Below are 27,765 nucleotides of genomic sequence, written 5' to 3'. Positions count from 1 at the left end.
AATAATTTGAGCTATATGAGATAAATAATCAATAATAAAATTACAACCAAATATTTGATGAGAATCTTATAAAGCCGAAACAAACATAACTTGAACAAAATCGTTTTGCGCAGTATCCGGGTTCGGATTTTCATTCGTACTTGAGTAAGATTTACGGAAATATGGAAGAAATGCTTCAATTTCGTTATAGAGGAAAGGAATATTTATTTTAAATATTTTTAGACTTTTATGTTCTTCTTTACGACATTTTTTTGATGTATTCAACCCATTTTTCTCTCTAATTTTTCAATCACAAAACCCAACAATACAAATTATTTAATACTTAATACAATTATGTTATTTTCCTTTCATTCAAATTAAATTAATTTTATATAATTAAAAAGTTAACTAAAAATATTATTAGTATTATTATATTTATATATATATATATATATATATATATATATATTTATGCCAACACAAAGTGTGTGCATAAACAACTAGTTATTAAGTAAATGATAAGTTTTGGTGATACACTTAAAACTTAGCAAACTAGTCAATTAATGGGAAGCATATCAGAAGACGATTCGTGCGATAACAGAAGAGCTCTATCGATTCAGTGCAGATGGTTCTCTCATCTTAACCATCTTCGTAGATCCGTAGTCGAGCATGGCGAAAGCTCTCCACCAATACTATCAGTGTAACATGAATGGTTCGACTGTTGCTCCATCCCTACATAGCCTGCTTTTACACTCTTGAAGCATGGACTTCTCAAGTTCTGGTTCAAGGTACCGAAACCCAATTTCGCATAATACGGCTCTGGTATAGAGTATGTGAGACGTTTTTTAGCCGACCCTCCACCACGATCTCTATCGGGAGTGGAAGGCCTTTGTCTAGGTGCACTATGTGATCTAATCCGGGCTTTAGCCGACTCGGTGCTAGCCATGTAACTAGGCATCATGGTGTTGTTTGAGCATGGCATGGAGCGTAGACTCGGGGTATTTGTAGTCGAGTAGCTACTTTCATCTTTTAGGCATCTAGAGCTCGAAGAACGAACTTGCGGGGGTCGTGGTTTTGATACAATGGATGGGGTTATAGGAGATTGAGTAATATTGTGAAATGATGATGATCTATGGTGAGATGAGACCGCGGCATGTAGGATAGATTGTCTGTGAAGTGGGCTTTGGCAGTTCGATTTTCGAGCATTCGTCAACGAATATGTGGACGTCGTTTTTTGCGAATCAATCTCAACGGTTTTGAAAGAGTCTCTTCTATGATCTGTTGAAGCCCTGCTGCTGATCTCCCATTGCTTTGTTGCTGTTGTCCACTCATCAAGGTTCTCGCCTTCGTTGTATTTCTTATTCTGAAACAAAGAAATGGTTTTTAAAACCTTTCAGATCAAGAGATAGAAAAGGTAAGCAATGAAACAGAGTGGTCTGAAGTCAAATCACACTCGAAAATCACGGAACAGTTCATATTCAAGAACTATGTTAAAATGTTAAAATTAGTTCATCTCCACGAAATCTGACATTTTTAATGGTTGGTGTTCTAACTTTCGTTGTATTCTTGTTGATATTACAGTATTATCATTTTAATACTTCTTTCTGCACCTCAAGGGCGTATATCCAGACACCAAGAACTAACTACAGGCGAAAAAATAAAAACAAAACCGGTGATGACCCACCGGCCAACCTCAACACTTCTTGTAAGCAAATCTTGGTCAAATTCTGACCAAGGTGTGAGGGACCTCGAAATGTGAGAAAACTGGTGTTAGCCCATTTTTTATATTTATCTCATGTCATAAGCCTTAAAACATAAGAGCTCAATCCCAAAAGTTAGCGTGAAAACTCCATCCAATTTATTAGTTATTCCAGATTTTATTGCAGATCTCATATAAGACATGTAACGTAACAAACATTTTGAGAAACCAACACCCACAATGGCCCAAACACATTTTTTTGTGGAGCCAATATGAGACACTTATAGCCTCACTTTATCAGTATTACACCTTGTTAACATATAAAAATTATAGTTGAGCCATACTTCGTAAGTTTTTGTCTCAATAGTATTAGTATTTTACTAAAAGTTATTGTAAAGACAGAGACCTGTTTGGAGAAAGCAAAAGCCAGGGTATTTTCACGCGTGGATTCAGCTTCATTTCTGGCTTTTACAAAGTCATCGAGCTCCTCAAGTGTACTTGGGCTGTCTCTCCATTCATTATTGGCCCAGCTTCCATCTCTAGACTGTAAAGTGAACATCATCAAATTACAATCAAACAATTGTATTAAAAAAAAATATATAAGACAAATAAATTAAGAAAAACATACCATGGACCTCCTGTTTCTTATGTCTTTAAGGTACATAGAACGGTTTGTTTCCCCAGGCATTGATCTTCTTCCGCCATCATGTGAAAGCCGGGAACGTTGATCGCGCACTCGGGCCTGAACTCGAAGGAGAGCTTGCATGCATTTCATAGTCATATTAGCTTGTTTTCTTACATTCTGCCCTCTTATCAGAGCTTGAAGTTTCACTATTCCTTTAAGCGCTGCTAGAGCTCTCCTTGCCTACATTCATCAAAACACTTGTAAGGAACTAGACGGCTATAATGGGTCAAATCGGCTAATAAATTGTTTGACTCAAGCTCCACTATTATTGACATTGAGATTTTTTGTTATCGTTCGAAACCATGATTTCTTTCTTTTTTTTTAGCCTCCTATCTAGAACTTATTTGATCTTTGACTAATTTGACGTTGAGTTGGGTCTATTGTCGTGGAACGCTGTTCTAACACTTACATTCTTCATTCAAAATATTCTAAAATGGAACCAAACTTCGTACAAGCCGAATCAACTAATGTTAATAACGAATAATTTCTAAATTTTAGTCACATCAACTATTAGCAACTTCCATAGGAGCCGCAAAGTCCAATTTGAATTCAAAAACTTATGAACCTGAAACATAAGCCTACAAAATTTTTGAAGTCACGTTCATTTATCCATGAAATTTCAAACAATGAACTGAAAAACAAACTCAATTCAGATATTCCAAAAAGGTACCATCTCTGATGTAAGCAATCTAATAAGTCTGTAAATGACTTACTAGGTATCCCCTAAATGCGGTTTGAATGACTTTGGCCGAAGAATGCTGTTTAAATGAAGGGAAATTAGTTGGCTGAGTCAACCTGATTATCTCTACCGCCGCTTTAGCAGTTGCCGCCGCAGCCGTGGCCGCCGCCACGGCTATGGCATGTCTATGCTCGGAAACCAACACACTTTCATCAGTTGTAACTACATTTCCTTCATTTACATTACTAGAATGCTTCTTGAACGGCCACCTCCTCTTCTCCGACTTCTAAGTAAAACCCACGAATCCAAACGAAAATTTTCGTCAAACACATTACACCCACAAATTACTACGCCGGAGGAAAAAAAAAAGGAAATTTGCAGGATTAAACATTACCTTTTCTTCTTCTTGTTCTTGGTGATTTTGAAGCTCCATTTTCCTTCTGCAGCTTTTCTTCTCAGTGTCTTTCGTCGGGGACCTGAAAGCCCTTTTCACTGCTGTCAACCATGAATTACCTCCCGTCTTTCCCATCGAAAATGGCGTGAAAAGTTTGCGGAGATGTTCCACGTACAGAGTGGAGGAAGGAGATGCAGCTGGCTTTATAGAGAAAAAGAGTAAATTATATAATATATAACACACACAGATTCGTTTATTCCTTGATCTCTCATTTGCATATTTATAATGGAAATTACGCCCCGAATAAAACAAATTAACGTCGTGGATAAATTTTTTTATATATATGTAAATACCCATATGGATTTATGGAAAAAAAATTTATTAATTTAATTAGCTAGTGAAAAACATTGAATAGGCGAGGTTTATACATATTATTGTTTAAACCTTCAATAAAGGAGTTTGCCTGCAAGAAAGTTGGAGAGGATCGAGCGGAATAATATTTTTAATCTAAAAAATTCACGTTGTCCGAAGTAGAGAAATAAGTGATTTTTGACTTAAAATGGTATATGGGTCGTTAAAACCTCCAATTTATATGCAAGAACCGTAGGTACTTTGTAGTGGCATTGGAAATATGAACAAAGCACTGACGGGGTTGTGGTGTCAGAAATGGAGGAACTAAAGGACATAAATGTGTGAGAGAGAGAGTTTCAAATGAAAGAAAGCTGTCACATAGGAATCCACTGCTTACATTAGTATGAATAATAAATACATAAAACTCAATTAAGGTATAAATAATAATTCAAAAGAAAAGAGGTGGGCTGCCATTATTTTTCTCATAAATAATTGCTGACTCTCCTCATGCTTTCACGTGCTATGTGTCATAATGCAAGTGAGCTAGCCACAAAAAAAAGGTACAAATGCGTTGGGTGTTTTTAACTCTCGTTTTAGGAGGCTTTCAATAATTTTATCGGTATAGAAAATTACAAATCATTAAAAAAAAAGGGGTTTTTTTTTTGTTTCTTGCTTTTTTGGAAGCCAATAATCTTATTACTGGGTCCGGTGATACCTCTCAAGAGTCCAAATCATGGATGATCCAATAAAATAAATGAATAGTTCAAATTAGAGTCAATATGCAGATTACTTTGTTCAGCAGCCGGGCATAGGATTACCCAGGATATTTTCTCCTCGGGCAATCAGGAGCCCAGGCTCTCGTGCAATCTTCCGGGAGCTTTTACCCGGGCTATCTCGAGATGCGCATCACACTCGAGTGTATCAGTATGAGCTATCTTATGCTTGACAATCATTGCTGTCAGAACGACATGAGTTTGGCGTGTCAGATAAGTAATCAGAAGTAGGGTATAAGCAGCCGTCCTACCATACTTAGCAGATGAGCACCGAAAACAAGGTAATCATGAGATTTTCTTCTATAAATAGCAGGTACACTTCTCATTTACAGATTATGGAATTTTCAACTCTATCACATATATATTGTGGGGCCCTTAACTCCTAATCGTTATTACAATACAATTTGATTATGGTTAATTAATTACACCGGAAAACGAGTTTAAATTTTCTTTACAATGAGCCCAAAACATCTTATTTGAATACTAAAAATAGTATTTCATCTCACATCATAAAACATGCCCACACATAATCAAACCCAAATACAGACAAAGAATCATATTCACGGGACATGCCCCGTTAATAATACATATACATATATACTGGGATAGACCACGAAACCTCAAATCAACCATGACTCCCTCCAGAAGTACCATCTCCAGTCTCCTGATAACCTGAAGTACCTGTCATTGACATACAAAGACAACAATAGCCTCCTCTGGGGTGAGTAAAGCTCAGTCTGAAACAACCACAATATATACCACAAGTATTTAAACAATTATATATGATATGCAATGCATGTATGTCGTGGAGGTATAAGGTCAAATGCCCATCTACTGAGCACATGTCAGAATCAAACGAATCGCTATCAAATCAATGCTCGAGCTGGCACAACGGCCTCAATCAGGGATACTCGTATGATAGCGTCGACAAAGCGCTATCAAATCCCAAATCTCAATCAATCATCATGGCCACTAATGACTATGCTTTAAGGGCCACATAATGCCAAACATGGCATTGTGTTCACAAACCCCAGAATCAAATTCAATCATATCAGGGTATCCAAGGATCATAGCTCAACGTGTATGTCATGTATGCCATATCAAATCAATAAATAAGGCATATAGACATATATTCTCATTCCAATCCATCAAATCAATCCAACATATATCATATGATACAGATACATGTCGTATATTACTCGATCGCAACACACCTCAATTATTCGTTCCAGTCGATGTAGCTTGAAGATATCAGTATAATAATATATCTACATCAATGACACATTCGTCCAATCAATAACATCATTCAAAATCAACAATATAAGTTTCAAATATATTTTGAAACTTCAAAAATTCATATCAAATCGAAATCATAACATAATTCAATTCCGACTTCAAAAATTAGTTTCTTGTCAATTAGTCTACCACATATATAATCAGAATGATTAACAACTAACAAATAATTCTTCAACCTCAATCCAACGATTAAAATTTTCTAATTATAATAAATTACGAATAATTCAAAATAACATCACTATAATCATCTCTTCTTCGTTAAAATTATACAATATTCAACAATCTTCAATTCCAGTATGATTTAACAATTTATCGAATTTATTCCAAAAATCGACGAATTTCAAACATCACCAAAAATATAAAATTTATACCTCAAATCGAAGATCTCGTGTCAACGATCCCAGAACTGAAGTCGGTTCGTCGATTGGATAAACTGATAAGTCGCACGATATCCTTTTTCTCTCACCTTTCTGTTATTTTCTGAAAATCACGTAAGTTTCATGTATATCAATTTATTTTTTTTAAATATTATATTATATTAATAAAATAAAATAAAATAATATAATATATAATATTTAACATTTTAACATCGATATATCCTTTTGGATCAATCAAACGATCAAAATTTTCAAAACTCAAAACATAAAACTTCTATATCTTTGAGTTTTCTACGTTATATCTAAATTTCAAATCATTTGAACTTTATATGACCAAGATATGTAACTAATTGTCATTTTGCCCTTAAAATTAATTCATTTTTTCAACTTATTTACGAAAATACCATAAAAATAAATTGAATATTTTTCAACTTATTTACAAAAATGTCATCAAAACTATTTTATTTTCGGGGTCTCACATGTATTTTCCCTTACTCATTTTTCTTAAACACAAGAAATTCTTATCAGATCCGATAGATTGTCTCAACTTTGCTCACCCAATCTACTCAGATCATATCAGGGACGTTGATGTGTTACCAATATTTTGGAGTAATGCGTGCGTTAACTAAAATAATAATAATCAAACAACATTTTATTCCCAAACTATATCGGCAACTTTAAAACGTGCATGTGCAGGGGAATCCAGATTCTATTTATTTTTGTATTGGTTTTATGGGTAAAGGGACCAGTGACAGTGGCGCATTTACCTCTGGACTGGTCAAGCAATTTTGATCTCTGTAATTTTAGTTTCCCAATCTCCTTTTCTCGATTTACTGTTGATTTTATAATAATCCATAATCAGAAGGGATCGAACCACATTGCATATTTAATCCTAAAATTATCATTAAAAACATCTTCACCCATATTTTGATAGAAAAGTCTACTCTAAATTTATAAGACAATTTCTTCCATTAAAATCTTTCAAGCATCCAAATCCCAACTCTCAGAGCTGAGCAACTAATAATACTGTACGGTCAGCTAAAAAATAACTAATAAATGGAATTAGTGAAAATTTGTGTCAGATGTAAAATGGAGTAGGTCACTTGTGAGACGATCTTACGAATCTTAATCTGTGAGACGGGTCAACTCTACCGATATTCACAATAAAAGTAATACTTTTAGCATAAAAAGTAATATTTTTTCATGGATGACTCAAATAAGAGATCTGTCTCAAAAAATACGACACGTGAGATTGTCTCACACAAGTTTTTGTTTATATATATATATATATATATATATATATATATATATTAAATGATTTTCAACGGTACAAACAAGGTACATAAATCGATATAAACTCAAATGCCTCGTTAAACATAGTTTTGTCGTATTATCTGGTAATAACGAGACAAGCGATAGGTTTTCGATTATTCAGATAAGTCAAAGGATATGCATAATTGCATATATTTTTTTCTTACTATAAAACACGATTAATAATATTAACAAAGTATGATTATTGAGAATAGATATACTACTGTTACTTTTTAAATAATAAATAAAAATGTATTATATATATAATAAGAGGAAAATGCTTACTACTTTTTATTAACAAAGTAAAATTTTAACCTATATATAAAAAAAAAACAAAGTAAGATCACATATATAGTGCATACAATTAGTGCACAATCTCGATTCAGACAGATAATAATGACGGGTTAAACTTTCTGACCCCAAATGAATGACGGAGATTTGATTTTGTTCCTGAAAAAAGAAAATTTTTCGATTAATAATATTTTTTTATTTCATCAAAAATTTATCATTATATACGTGACTATTTTGAGATTATTATAAATAGAAATGTGAACGAACCAAACCGTTTACTGGTTATTCAAAATTTAACGAGCCTGTTACTGACAATGGACACCAACGTTGCACAAAAGGTAAAATCCAGAAATCATAACTGAAACCATTAGGTTATATAAGCAGTTCAGTTCCCATTAAAACAGTAAACGATGGATTTTAGAATCGAGATCTCAAATTGAATGTGAACGCAGATTGCAGTATTATTTATTTTTTAAAAAAATGGGTCGCTGTGTTTCATAAAATTTCTGCGGTATCTTTCTCTATATTCAAAAAATAAAGTTCGAATTTAAGCGCTAAAAACCTCGCCTGCTAACGTTTGAAAATTGAATGAACTTTCGCCTTAACTAATTATTCCTCACTTCCTAGTACTCTCTCTTCATTCTGAAATTTTTTTATTTTGTAAAATCCAAGAAAATGGGTTGTGTTTCATCCGCACTGCTCAACCACGACGAAGAATTCTCTCAAATCGGCGGCTCAGCCGCTTTTAGCCACCACATTGTCTCCCTCACTTCCACCACTTACGGTTTGCTGAGTCTCGACCCACCGCAGCCAGCCCATCGGCATTCTCCCACCGCCACAGTCCCTCCAAACCCAAACCCAAACCCTCCGCCACCGCCGCCGCGCACCACACTCGGCTCCCTCTTCCCAAGTCCACTTTCAGAACCCCGTTCACTTAGATATCAGCCTCTTGAAACTATCAACTCATGGGATCTCATGTCGGGCCTGGACTCAGACCGCATTCCCAGCTTCCGGTTCTCCCCTTCACCCTTTGTTCCTTTCAAAATCTCTGATTCTCCTCTCCATAAGCAATCCCTTTTTTGGAAACTTAAAGAGGAAAACATCAACCCTAACATCGGTAATCCTGTGCGAGAGTCATCTAGTTCAAAGGATTCAAATTGCGTGGGAGATTTGTTTCATCGGTTTGAAATTATTTGCCCGCCGAAATGGGGAGGATAAAGCTGTTATGTATTCCACAACATTGAGAGGGGTGAGGAACACTTTCGAAAATTGCAATGCCGTAAGATCAGCGTTTGAAGGGTTAGGGATTTTGATTTGCGAAAGGGATATTTCCATGGATAGAGGTTTTAGGGATGAATTAAGGGACTTGATTAAGGGGAAAGAAAGCAGTGAACTGATACCACCCCGAATTTTTGTGAAAGGTAGATATATAGGTGGATTTGAGGAGGTGATGAAGATGCTCGAGGAGGGCTCTTTAGGGGAATTGCTCAAGGGATTGCCTAAAGTGAGAGTGGGGCATGTGTGTGAGGGGTGTGGGGGTGTGAGGTTCTTGCCCTGTTTTTCATGTAACGGGAGTTGTAAAATGGTAACGATGGTGAATGAAAGAATGGAGATGGAAGGGTATCAAGCGAAGGGGACTGTGGTGGTGAGATGCAGTGATTGTAATGAGAATGGATTGGTGCTTTGCCCCATTTGTACTTGATCTATAATGAAAAGTTGATAACTTTGCTTCCACGACCTCTCTGTTTGGTTTGTATTCTACTCTCTTTTCATGTTATTTCAGTTGATTTCTTAGCATACGGAGATCTGTTTCATGTTCAATGCACTTTCTTGATTGAGTTTTAAGGATAAATAACAGAACTAGGAATTGTTACAGAATTCACATCTACGGTTTAATTGGATTCGGTGTTCTGCACTCAAAAAGATTTAATTGATCACAGTACATTATCACTTGCGAAGCTTTTACTTGGAAATCTGACATATTAAACTTTGTAGTTTATTTTCTGCAATGTTAACCTATGGTCTTTGCAGATGACATGGTGTAAGATTTTATCAGCAGCATCCCTGGCCTTAGGGCTGTAGAATTTTTCAAATTTATGATTTAAATAATTTCATTAGGCAGTATAATGATCTCTTGGTCGAGCTTAGTTCCTGCGTCCTGGAAAGACAAGTCTACTTTGGCGTACAACCATTTTCAAATTTGAGTTTTGACTTCATGAAACACTTGTATATTGTTGCAAGGAATTCCCATCTGCACGGTTGTTCAATCTACAAGTGGGGAAAGATATTTGTTCACACGAGGATCAAGAATCATTCATGTTGGAATTGCAATAGTTACTTTGAATCTTAAGGATAGGAAAGACTGTATGCATCTCAATTAAGCCAGTTCATGACTGAATTCCAACCTGTATACCTAATGTAGTCATTGGTTGTAAATTCACTCACTGCAGATATATCCCTTCCCTGCAAGTTTCAGAAATTGTTGTCGAAAATAAGGATGCCATGCTGATTTTCTTCAATTAGATTTGTTAACGCTCCTAATATCTACGTGTAATATGAGATGCTCATTAGAGAACGAGCAAATTCTTCGGTGTTAGTCCAACTTCCAGATCTTGAGGAATTTGTGAGGTTATCAGCGGATGTTTCTTGTATCAAGCTGCACACGTGAATATATTCTCAAACCCTCAAGAAGTGTACCAAGATCAAGTCCCCACACCTCCAATGTATCAAAAAAAAAAAAAAAAGGTATAGACTTTGCACTACAAATGCACAGAATACTCATCTGAGTGAACTTATGTTTTAGTTATCTACGTCAGCTAATGCATTTTCTGTAATGTGATCATGTTTTGCCCTTTGTACTTGAGCATGTTTTCTTCTCTTGCATGTCGTGTTTATATATAATGTATCCGCTACGACGGTAGTATGCAGCGTAAAGGGAAACTTCAAAGCATCTGATGCATGAAAGCTTCATTGTTGGGTAGATGATTGATTATATTCTCTGATTACGGAGCTAGATTTGGTGCTACTCATGAATCAGTTTGATACTGAGTTTCTTGTTTTAATACCAAAGGGATGAACAATGTATTTTGTGATGCCCTCATTATGAACTGAATTTTATGCTATTTTTAGCTAATACTCAAAATGGATGGGGGAATACCAGTCATAAAATTGTCTGCAAATTTGAAAATTCGTCGTTTTCAAGAAATTGGTGAGGGGTCTGTAATATTTCAGATTTAGTGTTGCAACTCACAAGCTATATACTTTGAAAGGTGCAATAATTTGCATATTGCTACGAAGTCCAAATCAGGCAAAATGATTCCAGCTGCTCATTTAGCATTTTTGCTCGCCAGGAGATTACTATATCTGGGTGGCTCATGACTCATGAATTGGAGGAGGAAAAACAAAAAATAATAAAATTCTAACCTACAAATTTTTACGTTCCAAAAAAACACCGTTTAAGTTTAAACAAGAAGTCGTATTAAACTAGCATAAAACATATGAATATTTGCTTAAGAAGATTAGTGAAATAGTAAATTTTCACGATGAGTGTACATATTCTGTATCTTACATTATTAATTAGAACTGTCAAAACGGATCAAGCCCCGTCCAGCTAAATTCAAGACAAAATTTGTTCGATCTATCTGATTGACTTACTCACCTATATAAAATAGATGTGTTGAGTTGATATTTATGTGTGGGTTCCGACAGTGTTGATATCAATTCAAGTGATGACAAGTCATCGGTTAAAGTTTTGAATACTTGACTTGATCAAATTGTGGTTACGAAATTGAAGAGAGTGGTGGGTTTGTTATTTGTAAAGGTTTTGCGCTAAAATGGAGGCATCGATTGGGTGAAACGTCACAGTTTTCGAAGAAACATGGGAAATCAGTGTGATATTATGTATTGTCCTCTACAATTTGTGGACACTAATTGCCCGCAGCCCCTTCCCTTTCTTGTCAAATGATTAACAAATATTTTTCCTTTTTTCCTTAATGAATAGCATTTTGACTCTTTAATCTCCCACTATATAAGGCTTTGTCGGTAAACCCCACTTTTATATATAAAAAAATTTGGTGGTGGGCATCCAAACATCATGTGATATTTTCATTATTTTTTGATTTAGTCATACAATGATTTGGAAGTATTATTATACAGTCAGATATAGTCCGTTCCATTCATTATTTGTCTCAATACTCTTTTCTTACAAGAATTGGGTTTGGATAAAATCCAACTTCTTGCCACTCTTAGCAATATATATTGATAGTCAAGGATTACTAATTACATATGTGCTTAATCTCTACCAGAACCGTGGAGGGTTTTGGCCGAACCGAACCGAACCGAACGGAATCAACATTAAAATGTTTAATTAATGATTCAAGATTTGAAAATTATCAGTGGATAATAAATATTGTTTATACAAATATTAGACGTAACAATTTTAAAGACGTACGTAGGAAGGCTTGAAACTCAAACACAAGAATCATGCATCGATCATTTCATCAAATCACTTGAAAAATCAATGACAGGATAGGCTAAATACTTTTCTTCATAATTCAATAAAGAATTCACTTTAGTGCATCAATATGAATTAATTATACCAAATTTGACGAGACATTCATTTACACTAAAAATTAACAATATATATGAGAGACACATATATGTACTGCATGCCCACGTTAAATTAATGTGTTTTTGATGTAACTGATACGAAAGGAGAAAATATAAATATAAATATAAATATTTTTGTATTAAATTATGGTGCATTGGTTTTAAAAAAAACATTGTCAAATCGAACCTTTTAGGATTTTTGGGAGCGATGGATCTAACAACTGAACCAACAGAAACATCAATCACTATTATTGCTTCTGGCATCACATTATATTGTATTCGAAAAAATAAAAAATAAAAAAATAAAAAACAATCATCAACATTATTTTATCCATGAAATTCATCGAGTAAACGTTTCTTTTCTTAAAGATATGTACTTGTGGTACATATATATACATATATATATATATATATATTTAAGATCCATCGAAGTTGTCGCCATTGGAGATACATTATAGAAAATATAATAAAAACAAATTAATCTTATTCTTTACAAATTAAAAGGTTTTTTTTTTGGGTTGACAATGATGCGGCAACAGAAGGGCGTGTTTTATTAGGTACAATAAAGATACTATGGACCCATGTTATAAGATACTCCGAATCAAACCTTAATTTAATAATACAGTAATCTCACGTACTTACGTATGTATTAACGAATTATTATTGTCATCATTATAACAGTTTACGACCCCAAATTCAAAACAAAAAGCCACTACAATATATTTTGTAATTATACAGATAAATGGCAAAGTGGGTCTGTAGACGATGAAGACAAGGACGACGATCGACCGAAGCTCCAGAAATCTGCGTCGGAGCCGGAGAGATTTTCTGGTATGATATGATCCGAATGATTATGCATGTTTGGAAATTGTATTTCACCAGTGTTATTATTACTACCGAATGAAAATGAGAAATCTTCATCGATACTCGGGTCGTCGTATGATGGAAACTGCTTGGAGCCGTGGCCGTCTAGCTGAGAAGCCACGAGTCGGTCCAACGCCACCCAATCACTCGGTTGGATGTCGGGTTTGACGGACGAAGATGACTCCATTTCGGTGAGGATGTTGTGAAGCGTTGTATTTTCCAATCCCGGCAGGTGCACGAAACCAGAAGGATCATGATTTTGTAAGTAGAGTGCGCCGCTGTTTGTTTCGTTCTCTTGCTTGCAGGAAGAAGATGATCTTCCCATGTACATGAGCAGGTGGTCCAGAACTACGTCGTTTTGGGGGTGGTTCCGGGTTAAGACCGAGGTTGAAGAAGCCACCATGTGCGGCGCAGGGCTTTCCAGTGCCTTGTGGTAGTTTTTCTTCTTGAAAACCCGACAGACCACCCAGCCTTCCTCTGGCCCCGAGTCTCCGATTATGTTATTTGAAGCCTGCAATTTGTTTAATTTAAGAATATAATATAAACAATTGTGCACATACATATATATAATGTTAATTTTTTGGCATCAACTTTTCGATACAAGTATACCCTCAAATAAATTGAAGTACATAGCTAGAGATTTACGTTGTAAAGTATTATGTGTATTCTTAATTCTGATAAAGTTCAAATATTTTTAGACAAGAGATTAGACACTCAGAGGTACGTTCAATTAAAGGTAAAATAAACTTGAGGGGATCCATAAGATGTAATAACATATCGAGTGATATTTAATTACCAACAAAAAAAAAGGTGAAAAAAAATATTGTAGCTTACATTAGAAATGGAGTCATGAGTGTTGACATGATCATCCAACCTATATTCATGCATGATCCAGTCTGATTTCTGGCCATGCGGAGCCCTTCCTCTGTAGAAAACCAAAGTCTTTCGCATCCCAATCCTCCGGAAATTGCTGTGTATCACCTTGTCACGCCCAGTAGCCTTCCAAAAACCCGCAGCAGTGGCCCGATTAGTTCGAGTCCCGGTAGGATATTTCTTGTCTTTGTGACTAAAGAAATACCAGTCATTTTGAGGGGTTGATCCTATTCTGCATTTCTCTGCAATAAATAAATAAACATCGACATGAATTTATGGGAAAATATAAAACTAATCATATTTTTTTAATTCGATATACCTTGAATATCCCAGGGCTCAAGTTTGTTAAGGTCGACATCCCGAATGACATCAAGATCGATTTTCTCGTAGGCCACTTTCTTTCTGAGGTAATAGTGCAGAAGTTCTTCCTCGGTCGGATGAAAACGGAATCCAGGAGGCACCCGGGAATGGTCATTTACGGATAAACTCATGTCCTGATCCGACATTGTAATAGTATTCTATTTTTATATGTTTTTCAAAGTATAAACTCACTCTTTAACCAGCTTCATGAGATCAACTTAAATATGCAGAAGTGTACTTTCGAAAGCAAGGCAAGGAGATAGAAAAGATGAGGGCTCCTTTATTAGCGTGTAAGTAGTGTGTGGAATTAGGGGAAGATAAAAGAAAGAGGTGCTGTGGGGAAAGGGTTTGGAGGAGATGATGATTTATATAAAGTAGTAGGGCTAAATTATTTGCATGGGAATTTCGGTTTTTGGTATGATGGAGTTAGAGTGGGGCCTTAGCTTTTTCGACAATACCAACCACATGAACCCAAAGGATATACACCATGTAGCGAGATCGAGCTAGCATGAAGGAAATCTCTTCAAAATAATTTATTTTATTTTTTTTATAAAAGAAGCCCTCGTTCTAAATCATGGGAATATATTTTTAATGTTCCATCATTAGGTTTGTATTATATGTAGGATAAATATGAATCATTAAATAGGATAATGTCCTTGGTTGTTTGTATCTTATACTAAAAAGAATGGATTTTTCCGAACTTAAATGGGGAATGAGTATAAGCCACTTTGTATCCTCGCGACGACGAAGAAAACATGCTAATATATTTATTTCTATTTTATTAATGTAATGTATATGAAACATAATGATGGATCCGACTAAAAAGAGTGGAAGAAGGGCCCACTATAGGTAGCATAAAGTGGGGAATGGGACCTACTTTGGGCGTTAGAGGTCTCAATTGTCTAAACTTAGTTCATCCCAAACCGTGACATTCGACCTTAAAATCTCAAAGAAAAGCTCCCTCCAAACAACCATTATTTTCACCCCCATCACGTAAATCATATTCTTTTTTTTCTCTTTCACATGGTCGACCGAATGATATGATGTCAATCTATCGTGTTTATTTTTGTGTTTTTTATCACGTTCAATAGACGAATGTCATCTCATCGATGGACACGATAATTGGACAACATATCAAAACCATATTTACATATGATAGAAATTTTCTAATTTCGTATAAGCATTTAACACCAAGAAAATGTTACGTGACTAAAACCTCTGACAAATTAGAAGACATGTCAGCTTAAATGACGAAATTGACTATTTTCCGATATTGAACGAGTCCATTACTTTCTCACATCTTCTTCTTACAGTAATACCATTATCTTATTATAATGCAGCTGATCATTGTGTATGCATGTGTGAATAGAGTCGTGGTCACGTCATGTGGACAAATTGAATCATGAAAACTATGTATTATTTATAATTATATGGGTTCTCTTGCATTTGCATTTCTAAATTAATGTCTGAATTCGAGCTACCCGATTAGCATCCCGACGACAATGTTGAAAAGAGACATCTGGTACTTGGCAACACCAAAAAGTGATGTCTTCTACTAGCAAGAAATCCAAGGAAAAAATGAAGGCAGGAGAATAGCTTGAATTACAGTAAGAACGTCAGAATTCAAGGACCACTTTCCTCCATCCGAGTTTGATAGCCTGCAAGAGACCTTCCTTCACTGCGAACATTTCAGCAATGTGAGGTGAAAATCTACCTGAACAAAACTTTCCTTATGTAACATTGACGACCTTTTTTGAAAAGATAGATAGTATGTCGAGAAATATGGTGCAAGGAAGGACGGAGATATTTTTCCCTTTGTTAGGAGAATAAAATCTTGGTAATAATGTTTTAATTTATTTTAATTTATTTTTAAAAAAGAAATATCGTGTCAATGATTCTAAAATTTCTCAAATTCATTTCATTTAATTTCTTTTATTCAATATAATTAGTTTAAATTATGTAAAATATCGAAAGTTTTAGTAGTTAACAGTCTAATATGATACAAATAACGTTCAAATTCTTAACGATATTCTCTTCCTCTCAACTAGCAGTACTTCGTGTAAAGGTTATAATTAAATTAGTGTGTTTACTAATTGCATGTGGTGTCTATTTAATAAAGTTAGGGTGCATTCGGATCGATGGATTTGAACTCACGAATTTCAAATTCATTTGATCATTTGGATGATTTATATTTAGTGAATTTCAAATCCAATAATTCGTGAATTGTAATTTATTTGAAATGCGTTCAAATCCATAATTAAAACCACTCCCAAACGCAACTATATATTTATAGTGTTCTCAAGATATATATAGTTTTCATCGGCCGAGGATGAAATATGCTTGTGTGAATTATATTTGTACGGGATCTATTTTATGTAATGGTAAAAAATACATGTATTTCTTCCTTTATTATCGCGTAAATCAATTAACGTTAATCAAAAGTTTGTGCTGTAGTTGGATCCTACGTGTCAATAATAAATGGGTTTATTTTGCTAATATTTGGTTTTGCATGCGTATTTATACTATGAGATATTAGCTTATTATTCAAAATATTCTTTATTCACCAGTACCCACTTGTACGACACTATCATTGCATATGCTAACATCATGGCACGACATCATGGCATATTGACATCAATTTTATTATCGATAGAATTAGTTGTTATGGTAAAAAAAATTCAAAAATTGGCATTTTGTAGGAAAAAAATTAATTATAAATGGAGTAAGTATCTTATGAGACGCTCTCACGGATCTTTATCTGTGAGACAGGTCAATCTTACTGATATTCACAATAAAAAACAATACTTTTAGCATAAAAAGTAATACTTTTTCATGGATGACCTAAATAAGATATCTATCTCACAAAATACGACCCGTGAGACCGTCTCACACAAGTTTTTGCGTTATAAATGATGTATATATATATAGGTGAAATGGAAATGGAATTATTACATGTTTATTGGAACACCAAATATAGATTTTCTAGAATATATAGCCTTACTTAAATAAAATTTAATAATGTTTCTCATACAAAGGTTTGATCCTTATGTTTCATCTATAGATTTTGGTTAATAATATGGAATTAAAATTTTCTTATGCATATGTGGATTAAAATTTGATTGGAAGATTGAATAAAATAAGATACAATTGCAAAATTTAATAATTTAACTACAATGATGGACTATAAAACCTACAGAAACTTTAAATTTATAATCAGTATTTTGCATTTGATTTTTAAAATATGAGAGCATTTAATGCATGCCTTTTATTAAGATGTTTTTTCAAGTATTATGCAAATATATATATAAATATTTTAAAAGTAAATAATTTGCAACAATATAAATTACACGTGTATTTTAAATATATCTGAATTCTGATTATTATGCATGTGTTTTTCATGATTGATTATAGGATTTAAAATACTTTTCTTTGTTTTAGAGAAACATCTTAATTTGGTCACAACAATTTGGGGAACGGATCCCCTGCTGGGAGGGTGCTGAGGATTAAAACGGTACCGTTTTATTATAAGGGAAAAAATGAAAATTAATTTATTTTAATGACTTTGAAATCGAGATTGAAACAAACCAAAAATCTTATTGATAACCCTATATTTTGATGGATTATAGTTCGAATATTGAATTTGTGACTAATATTGGCGTGAAATATTATAGCCTACATAATGCTTGAAAGTTTAAGATTGAATATATCGAAACTGGATTTTGGGTTAAATGTATCGAGTTGAATATGATAAAGAGAGTTCTTGTGACTATGTTTTGCTTGCAGATGAATAATTTCTTCAATTATTGGCAATTTTAGTTTTTTTTCTTTCGGATCTGATGTGAAACTATACACATAAATATCAAATAAGCATCACATAGACAAAAGATAAATTATATCGTGATAACATATAAAATTAAAATCGTAAAACGTCAAATACATGAGATCAAAAATTACAATTTTACCAATATATGAATGAGGCTGTTTATTATATATAGTGCGGTCATTTTCGCAAACAAGTCTGACTAGTCAATCAACTTGACAAAAATGTTTTATCGTAGTTACCGTTGTGTCGTTTTCCTTTTTTATGTTTTGCTTGCAAATTATACCAATTCCCACCGTTAACGATACGTTGTACGTGTAAATCCATTACTAACAAAGATTATATATTGTTTTTACGACACTCTTTTTTTAAAAAAAAAAAAAAAACTTTTTCACCTCTGGGGATTAAAATGCACGTTTTATACGAAAATTCCGAGTCTTGTTTGGTAGTTGACGTATGTGGGAAAGAAGCATTAGTTCAGATGGTACCAACCGATTGATATAGATTCGGTTTTCATCATCTTTATGCATTGTAGCATATCCTACTGTCGTAGCATAATTGACTTTTTGTGGGTAATTAATTTTGGGAGAAGGTCTCTTGTAAGACGGTCTGACGAATCTTTATCTATGAGACGGGTCAACCCTACCGATATTCACAATAAAAGTAATACTCTCAGCATAAAAAGTAATATTTTTTCATGGATGACTCAAATAAAAGATTCATCTCACAAAATACGACACATAAGACCGTTTTTTCCCTAATTTTGGACATTTAGTTAATTTTTATGAAATATTCGTGTGATTATTTTGTTACAGTTAGTGATTATTGTTCGGATAATGTTTGCATTTTTTAAGTTTTTAAAATTTTAAAATATTAATGAGATACGATAGTTATGGATAAATTACGAATTTGTAAAGATAAAATTCTATGATATTTTTTTATTAAATGAGAAAAGTATTACTTTTTGAAGTTGATTAGGGTATTTTATAAAATTCAATTGATAGAAGATATGTAGTATTATAAATATCTACATATTTTAAGACAAATAATTAATTACATAACAGACACATCTCAAAAAACATACGTACACAGTAAGCTTAGACTCGTTTCATGCAAGAGATTAGGTTAGACTCACAGAAAACGCATAATTGTATCACTCCAGCTCCAATATATAGAATGTTCTGCAACATTTATTTCTCAGAATATATATACCAAATTCTACAATTTTTCTGTATAATAATTTCATTTAAATTAATTTTGTGAAATTATATTTATTTTTTATGAATAACCTCCTCACATCCTACTCAACCAACTCATATACTAGAGCATCAAGTGCGATAAATACTTCAATTTTGCCATTTGGTATCGATACCAAAATGTTTTCCTCAAATTACCATCTCCGTAATATCGTAATTTTTGTGAAAGTTAAAACAAAATGAAACAAAAACTCAAGCATAAATTTGAAAATAAGGAAGTTATTCAAACATAATTATATTTTACACAAAACATTAGTATACCTAAAATATTTTCTTATTAAATATATGCTGTGTATATATAAATGCGTAAAATATATACATATCAAGAAATACGTACGAATAATATTAACAACATTATTATTGTTAAGAACTAATTATAGCTTATCTGATATCAAAGTAATAAATATGCATGGACGATATTCCAGGTTTATACTCAATTATAATCCATTATTCTCTCAATTAAAAATAACAATAATAGTATTATCATCTATTCATTTTCAGAATGACTCTCCCCTAAACCATAATTAGATTTGATTGACAAGATTCAATTTCTCCAAGGCCGCCAATGAACTAATTAATTAATAGCCGTCTTCCCAATAGTCTTATTAATAGAATGAATTAGCAACATATATTCTCACTGCACTGCTAACTAACATATATGTTAAAACATACAGCAAACAATTTTACTAATTAAACGGAAGTAGTTCATGCATTATACATCACAGCTAAGAAAATTTAATTTTGAACCTCGTAACTTGCAAATTTTCTAGTTTTGATCATGTTATCAGTCAATTCTCGATTTAATAAATTAACCCGATTTTTTTAAAATTTTTTTTATTCTTTTCCAACAAAATTCTGGCATGACATGACGTCAGAAACAGTTGACGTGACACTAGAAAATACTCATATGACATCAGAGAATGTTTGCGTGACACCAGACATCGATGACATGTCATATTCCATGTAATCACTATGGTGAAAAAGACTGAAATTGAAAAAAATATATATATTATTGAACTTAAAATAGTAAAACGGTCGATAATATATATTATCAAAAATAAAAAAATGCGCAAGTTACTATTAGGAGCAAGCAAGTCAAGAGAAGCTGATGAATGAATGCAAGAACAATTATTATCCATGAGTGCTCCCTTTTATCACTAACACAAAAAATAAATATACAGATACCGTTATTACATGATTACCATCTCCTTCGATCGTCTTATCATAATCATAATCACCATTTTATCTTTCTCTCTTGATTTCTAACCCTAATTATGATTTTAGCCTACAATTGACCAAGCAACCACTTCACTTTTACTTACCAGCACTCCCCTCCTCCTCCCCCTCCTCCTCCTTCAATTATTTCTTGTCGGCCGTAGTTGAATTTGTTCTCTCTGTTTATCTAATGATACTTTATTTTAACCCTATTGTTACACCTTACAAGTAGTAGTTTCAAGTTCTTCAGTCAATTCTTAACCAGAGTTAATATATATATACGAGCATACACACATATATACATATCAATGTGTATTATATATGTAATCATATTTATCCCAATATTAATATATCTTTCAATGTAGACGTGAATTAAACATGATATTTAGTTAAATTATCTAACAGTATATATTAATATTGGGATAAATATGATTACTCAGATAATCGTGTTTCGTCTCCTGTGTTCTTCATAATACCAGAGTATCAATTCGTCGCCCTTAATAATTATTTCTGGATTAATGATCTGTGAATGTACTCGTGACGTGTCAAAAAAAATTAGTCGATTAGGAAATATTGCACAAAAGCTGACGTGGGATGACGGCAGAATTTGTCATTCAATATTCTTGAAGAGGCAAGTGCGTATATTATATTATAATATACACACATTATTATTATTATTATTATTATTATTATTATTATTATCATATTAATTTGTGATGTTGTAGTTTGCATGAAAAGCAATCTCAATATTGCTGTCACTGTTCATTAAATTCAATCAAACCTTTGATTGGACTCGAGAATTAAGCGTTAAATTTAACAGTATATTCACTGATTTTCAAGTCCCGACCGAGCTTCTTCTCAAATCTTGCATCTGTTTTATACATCATGAGGAGAGTTATACTGGTTTCAAGAATATTTAGTTATGAAATATCAATGTCTTTTTAGCTTATATTTTTATATTTTTATAATTATATCGAGTTTTAGCTTTTTAATTATTGATTTTAATGCACGTATATTTGTAATCTTCAAGTTATCTATTTCCTTATTAAAAAAAAGTGAGGATATCTAGTTTATATCATTTAATTTAATTTCCTCAATTTGAAAAAAAAAGGTGTTAAGAAAATAGAGAATAACACGTGATGTAAAATTTCTAATCAAAGTAGTACGTAAGTTTTAGCAAGCTTTAAACTTTTTGACAAACGAGGAACAAATGATTTATGTAATAAGATATTGAGATCTTCATTGGTAGAAGTGATTTAACCCAACTATATTGATCTTTATGTCACCGAATACACGAGGAAAGATGCCTTGAGGATGGATCTTGTCTCTCAATTATTGAAATGTCAAAACAAATTTTTTTGACATTTATCTGTTGGAAAAAAGATGAAAGTGTGTGTGTGTTTGTAGTTTAATTTTGTTGTACGTAATTTATTGTTTTTTTCGAGTTTCGTTTGCGTAAAAAAATGGTCATTGTTGGTTTATTTTGAATTTTAATTATATAATTTGTTGAGGACTTGGTTTTTTTTTCGTTCCAAACCACTAAATTCACAAAATATTTCTAATTTGGCATCAAGCTCTGGTTTATGTGACAAGAATAAATGTTATATTATACACATTAAAATTTATCTAAGCAAAAAATGTTTTCTTTTCCTATTTTGAAATACCGAGTGTCACTTTTTTCATTTTCCACCTCGCTTTTGTTTAAGTTTATCTAATCTTCCGTCGTTTATGAATTTCTTACAAATATACCATGTTTAGTTTGGCTTACTAGTTATTTATGTTAAAACAATATTTAAGAATTTTGAAATTGCTCGTGCGATATCTTGATCATTTTTCATTATAATAAGGAAAATGTGTTAAATTTCTTTAAATGAAAAATAAATATTTAAAAAAAGGTAAAAACGAAAAGATGTTTCACAACGGGTAAAACTGAAGCCCGGTTTCAGTTTAGTTTTGTAAGAATATGAAAACTAAAACTGATAGACATTTTGATTCACACAATATTAAAACCGTCCAAACCGAACCGATGTACATGGTACACCCATCCAGGCATACATACTGGTAGGACATGATAGTAATCTCAAAACAAAGTTTTCGATATAATAATTCCTAAAATGTTGATTGATGAGAGATTAAGAAAGTTAATATTGATTCAAATTCTCTAGAGACTGGCATTGAACCCAAGACTCCTAAGCTCTCTTCCAGTTTCCCAGCACCTGTTTGTCAAGGTCCAAGACCCGGATATCGCGCATTTCACATACAAATAGCCTCATATGGAGGTAATTATTCGCCTGTAATCATCATATACACAATGACAACAAAAAACACATAAATGTAAAATGCCCGGAATATGAATAAATGATATAACGATGTAGTCGTATGAATACATGCACAATACCTGCATGGTCACCACAGCCCACAAGCTTACCAGTATACAAGATGCTAGAACAAAAATTTCAGAAACCTTCCCTCACATCCCATGGCTATGTTCCAGGTAGGTCCCATGGCACCTTCTTGTAGCCATTGCACCTCTACCATTGGTGTGCTAAAGTCGCTCTTTGTGACGCAATTATAAAGGGATTTGTTCCACTGGCACTGCAATTGGTCTATACATTATAACACAACAAAACAAGTTTGTGGTAGACGTTCTCATCTGCGGGTGAAAAACCAAAAACATATGTTTCGGTTACAATAGGTATCGGTAAGAATATAACCATGATTTTAGTTGATGCACAAGCTCAATGAACGAGATAAAGTATGTAGTATGTTTGGGATTGAAACATGGTGCGAGAATCGAAACGAAAACTAGGTGCATGAGTCGCAAGAGCACATTTCAAGGAATAGATCAAATGAGGTATCAAACCTTCTGACATTAGATCACACCTTTACGACTATAGCATAAACCAAGTGGTATGCTCTCAATTGTGTGTTTGGATGAATGATTGAACATGAGTTTCTTCGCTTGAGCAATGTCGAATAAGTAATAATCAAATTCAAAAATTTAACAAATAACCATTGTTTCCCTAATAAAGTTTTCTATAAATTATTATCACAAGATATAGGGATGTATCAAAGTCAAGAAATTATGTTTTCATTAGATTATACAGATTTGGAATCATTAACAGGGGAGTAAGAAATCAAGTAATTCATTAAATTTTAAAATTTATACAATGCTTTCATTATTAATTGTTTTATGAATTATTCAATAAAAAAAATAGAATGAAATTAAAAGGTTATTATTTTATAGCAATGTTATTACAATAAATTAAGAAAAATTCATTTATTGGGTGATGATATATGAACTAAATTGCTTACAATTTTTATATCAGATCGATCAAGGATTGAGCCCTTGTGAAAATAAAAACTCCACCAAAGGTAGTAAAGCCCGCCAACTGATCGCCTTCATAAATATACATCTGTATTAAACAACACTCCAACTTAATTATGATCATTGTTTTCAAGAAATATCTACCTCTGTGAATTTCTCACAGGAAATTGAGCTTTGAATGATCTAATGAATCACAAGATCTGCAAAAGCAGTTACATTTCTTTTAGAGTACACGATAAGCTTCAAAAATCAAGTTGGAAGTTGTCCATGTTCATTAACTTGAATCTTAAAAACTTGTTTCTTCACAATGATAACGTCAAGACAGTAATACAGCATGCAGTATCAAAGCTAGCCTGTATGTATTCAGTGATCTTAACACCAAAAGTGAATGACAAGATACAACGACTACTGCTTTCGAAGAATTGAGTAAGTCTTCAAATTTCAACTTCATACATTGCATTATTTAGGAGGATGAGTCACCAAGTTTCCACTGGATCAAGAATTCTACCTTCCTTTCTTTACTTGTTACAATGCATTTGTTCAGTAGAAGGAAGCAAGTGTCAGACAATTGATATAGAAATACATGTACAAAACGACAGATATAAACTGTAAAGATCACCATTTACCTGTAAATTCAAAATCGACCGTGGGAGAATTGATGGAGCAATTAAAGCTTGCAACTCTTCACTGATATTTACATTCTGAATTGGTATCTGTCCAAAACTATAACCAAGGTCATAAAGTGTATCCGTGTTTTTATATGTAAAAAATAATACAAAGTTAAGACTGTTTATGAGATAGAAAAACAAGGAAATGAATGTAAACTAGTTTCCAATTCCGCAAAACACATGAAGTAAGCCTGTTTGCACATAGAGCATGATGATAAAATAAATTTTGCTGTGATCATCTTGTACACCACCCCAGTCCAATTGGCCTGATGAAAGAAAAGGTGATTTGATATTGAAGTCAAATTTCAAGATATTTTATTTTATTTTTTATCATAACTTTACCCACGCATGCACTAGATGTTACTCAAAGTTGGCTCCTAAATCCTTAACCAATGTTGTAAATGGCGGGAGGCGGTGGCGGGGTAGCCAGTGACTGCCTAGGCGGTGGCGAGGCGGTTGAAATTATTTTTAGCAAATTTTTATAGGTAATTATATATAATCATGCAATGTAATTACAAATAATCATAATTTTTAATGTAACATATGTAATTAAATAATGTTTATGCAAAAAAAACTTCATACAATATAATACAATCTAGACAAAGTGCAAATAAATATGTAAATGTAAACTAACAAGATAACTTAGGTGGCGGCTGATGGCGCCGGTTTGAGGCTGATGGTGGAAATCACTTGAAACCAAAAGTAAATAAAAAAGAATACAAAAGAAAGTGAGATGTTTTTATTATATCTAGGGTTTAAATTGATTGATTTTGACTGGTTTTTAAACTTATTAGACTTTGACAGATAACTAAGATTTTAAAATCATTGAACATCTCGGCCACCTCCACCGCGTGCTCAGCCGCCTCACCCGTTGGATAGCCTTGGACAGCTTATAGAGATTGCCTTAGACAAAGGTGGGGGCGGTAGAGGGTTGCCTATCACCTAGACAGCCGCCTCGACTTCCATTTAGAACAATGTCCTTACCCAATCGCTGGGCCATGAATATTGAGGAACACGGCGAACAATTAGTTCTCAAAAAGGATTTACTGCAAGGAAAACAAAGAGGGAAGGAAACCATCTGAACAGTTCGAAATGATGTACCAAAGACAATGAAGAGAAAGGAACAACCAAGTTCAGATGTCCAGCTCTTTGGATCACATTCCTCACTGCTCAGTGCTCACCCAAAAGCTACTTTAACCTTAATTAAAGCTCTTCTTATTTGCAGGATTCATTTCCACACACTAAAGAATTCTATCTTAGCCAATGCACGATCTGGGCAGCAATATGAACTCTTAAAAAAAATTAGCTTATCATCTTTGCACCAAAACAGGAAGAACAATTATTTTTCATGCTTTTGGGGCATAGCTATATGAACTTAGATATAGATGTTACAATAAATATTTAACAGAAATGAGAAAGGTGTAACAAAATGACAAGTAATGAGACTTGCTGACTTGAACACCCAGGAAAAGTGAAGCAAGAAACTCCCCATTACCCTTACATATGCAGAAAATGATCCCATAAAGTTCAGGTATCCCCATAACTAGGAATGCACAAAAGAAAATGTCGTAGCTTCATCTACCCACGGATTCTCATCAAACATCACGTGTACAAGAATAACAAAATTTTTGGAGAAATCAGCTTGTTATGCATGCATAAAATGTTCATAGAAGCAGTTAGTACCAAAAAATTTAATACAACTTCGTTATCCACATTTTACACTTGGTAAACATCCTTGCAATCCAAGAAGAAACATGGAACGAAGTACCTCCAGCAATCTGGGGATGCTACACTTGACGACATTGCGGACAGTTCCATGGCCAGATTCATCTCCGCATTCAAACTTTTGACAAATTTGGTCAACCTGTGCTCAAGATAACAGATATTCACATTGCAACAACTGTAACTGAATGGAACCGAAGTACCGTTGACAGGAAAAATTTATACCAATCCCTTCTACCTCAAAGAAAGGAAGAGTTGCAGCAGACTGTAGGAGAATGAGGACATGGGGGGCCGATGTATACTGCAAGCGCCAAGTTCCATCCAAAATGCGGAGGTCAATTAGTTTCCTAGCATCCAAACTTTCAACATCTATGATCTATCTGGCCAAACACAACACAATAGATCCATTTTTTACACAAATTTTAGTACCAAGCAATAAAATAAGTAAACTGGAGTTTTAACTTAGTGTGGAGGGAACAAAACATGCTAGCTAATACAACCCCGGGGGAAACAAACCAGAGCCTCTTCGATGGAAGAGCGTTGATTGGTCGTAGCGATTAGGCCGCGTTTGGTGTCGGTGACAGCTCTGAGCAGCTCAAATTTTCTATCTTCCAATCGAATCGCCGACTCCGGAATGAAGAGCCAGCCATCATCACAGCAAAAGAAAAAAGAAAAAAGTGGGAACGGGATAACGAAGGCGGGCAAACATTAAATTACCTTGATACTGAAGACGAGGCACAGTAAAGATTGTAATCGAGTTTAACTGCGGAAGATGAAAAGCAAGATAAAGTTTACTTGGGCAAGAAACGTGCAGTGGCGGAGGAAATGAAGTAGTTGAGTGGCAACGGCGGCTAACAAAATAATCCATCCATTCACTCCAATCTCTTTGCTGCAGCCGACGATATCAGTGGGAGAAAATGACGACAAAATCGATTTAGTTCAAATATTAACATTGAATTAACGTTAAACAAACCAAAATGAATTCGTCTCCAAATTAAACAACTTTTTGGGAGAAATGTTAAATTATTTAAAAAACATTAAAGCTCTGAAGTCTATCGGATTGATAAATATTAGATCATACAATATATAATAATTGAACGCCCTAAAATAATCATTGATAATCATGATTTAATTTTTGATTCAACTAAAATACTTTCAAATTTCAATTTAAAAAAAAATGCTACTGAATTTAACCATAATCGATGTTTTTCTTTGA

The 27,765-nt window shown here is 33.6% G+C and overlaps 3 protein-coding genes and 1 pseudogene across 3 annotated transcripts; 1 reads left to right on the top strand and 3 right to left on the bottom strand.

The window, feature by feature from the left end:
• Positions 1 to 492: 492 nt before the first annotated feature.
• Positions 493 to 3,680, bottom strand: LOC142545409 (protein IQ-DOMAIN 17-like). Its single transcript, XM_075652590.1, has 5 exons — positions 3,437 to 3,680; positions 3,077 to 3,328; positions 2,307 to 2,543; positions 2,085 to 2,222; positions 493 to 1,342 (listed from the first exon to the last, which is right to left on the bottom strand). The coding sequence occupies exons 1-5, from the start codon at positions 3,569 to 3,571 to the stop codon at positions 614 to 616; spliced, it is 1,491 nt and encodes a 496-aa protein (XP_075508705.1). The 5' UTR covers positions 3,572 to 3,680; the 3' UTR covers positions 493 to 613.
• A 4,751-nt stretch (positions 3,681 to 8,431) lies between these two features.
• LOC142544556 (uncharacterized protein At5g39865-like) lies at positions 8,432 to 10,958 on the top strand (annotated as a pseudogene).
• A 2,010-nt stretch (positions 10,959 to 12,968) lies between these two features.
• Positions 12,969 to 14,857, bottom strand: LOC142544555 (NAC domain-containing protein 43-like). The gene is made up of 3 exons (XM_075651596.1): positions 14,500 to 14,857; positions 14,142 to 14,422; positions 12,969 to 13,818 (listed from the first exon to the last, which is right to left on the bottom strand). The coding sequence occupies exons 1-3, from the start codon at positions 14,684 to 14,686 to the stop codon at positions 13,174 to 13,176; spliced, it is 1,113 nt and encodes a 370-aa protein (XP_075507711.1). The 5' UTR covers positions 14,687 to 14,857; the 3' UTR covers positions 12,969 to 13,173.
• Positions 14,858 to 23,333: 8,476 nt separating this feature from the next.
• LOC142545104 (putative plastid-lipid-associated protein 10, chloroplastic) lies at positions 23,334 to 27,488 on the bottom strand (the record flags this gene model as incomplete). Its single annotated transcript, XM_075652077.1, has 7 exons — positions 23,334 to 23,484; positions 24,147 to 24,247; positions 24,786 to 24,872; positions 26,596 to 26,691; positions 26,788 to 26,925; positions 27,066 to 27,176; positions 27,345 to 27,488. Coding segments are annotated over 6 exons (672 nt in total), but the record flags the coding sequence as incomplete, so codon positions are not given.
• Between the last annotated feature and the right edge of the window lie 277 nt (positions 27,489 to 27,765).

The sequence above is a fragment of the Primulina tabacum genome, chromosome 5 (assembly GCF_025594145.1).
Source record: "Primulina tabacum isolate GXHZ01 chromosome 5, ASM2559414v2, whole genome shotgun sequence".
Classification (NCBI taxonomy): domain Eukaryota; kingdom Viridiplantae; phylum Streptophyta; class Magnoliopsida; order Lamiales; family Gesneriaceae; genus Primulina; species Primulina tabacum.
The sequence above is the reverse complement of the archived record's forward strand: the minus strand, read 5'-3'. Positions and strand labels throughout refer to the sequence as shown.

Bases quoted from the DNA above. Each gene is read 5' to 3' on its own strand.
- LOC142544555 (XM_075651596.1), bottom strand. From the start codon at position 14,686: ATGTCGGATCAGGACATGAGTTTATCCGTAAATGACCATTCCCGGGTG. The intron at 14,423-14,499 runs GTATATCGAATT...TATTTATTGCAG, and splicing joins TGAGCCCTGGGATATTCAAG to AGAAATGCAGAATAGGATCA. The intron at 13,819-14,141 runs GTAAGCTACAAT...AACAAATTGCAG, and splicing joins CTCATGACTCCATTTCTAAT to GCTTCAAATAACATAATCGG.
- LOC142545409 (XM_075652590.1), bottom strand. From the start codon at position 3,571: ATGGGAAAGACGGGAGGTAATTCATGGTTGACAGCAGTGAAAAGGGCT. The intron at 2,544-3,076 runs GTAAGTCATTTA...TGATGAATGTAG, and splicing joins CCGCATTTAGGGGATACCTA to GCAAGGAGAGCTCTAGCAGC. The intron at 1,343-2,084 runs GTCTCTGTCTTT...TCTTTGTTTCAG, and splicing joins CTTTTGCTTTCTCCAAACAG to AATAAGAAATACAACGAAGG.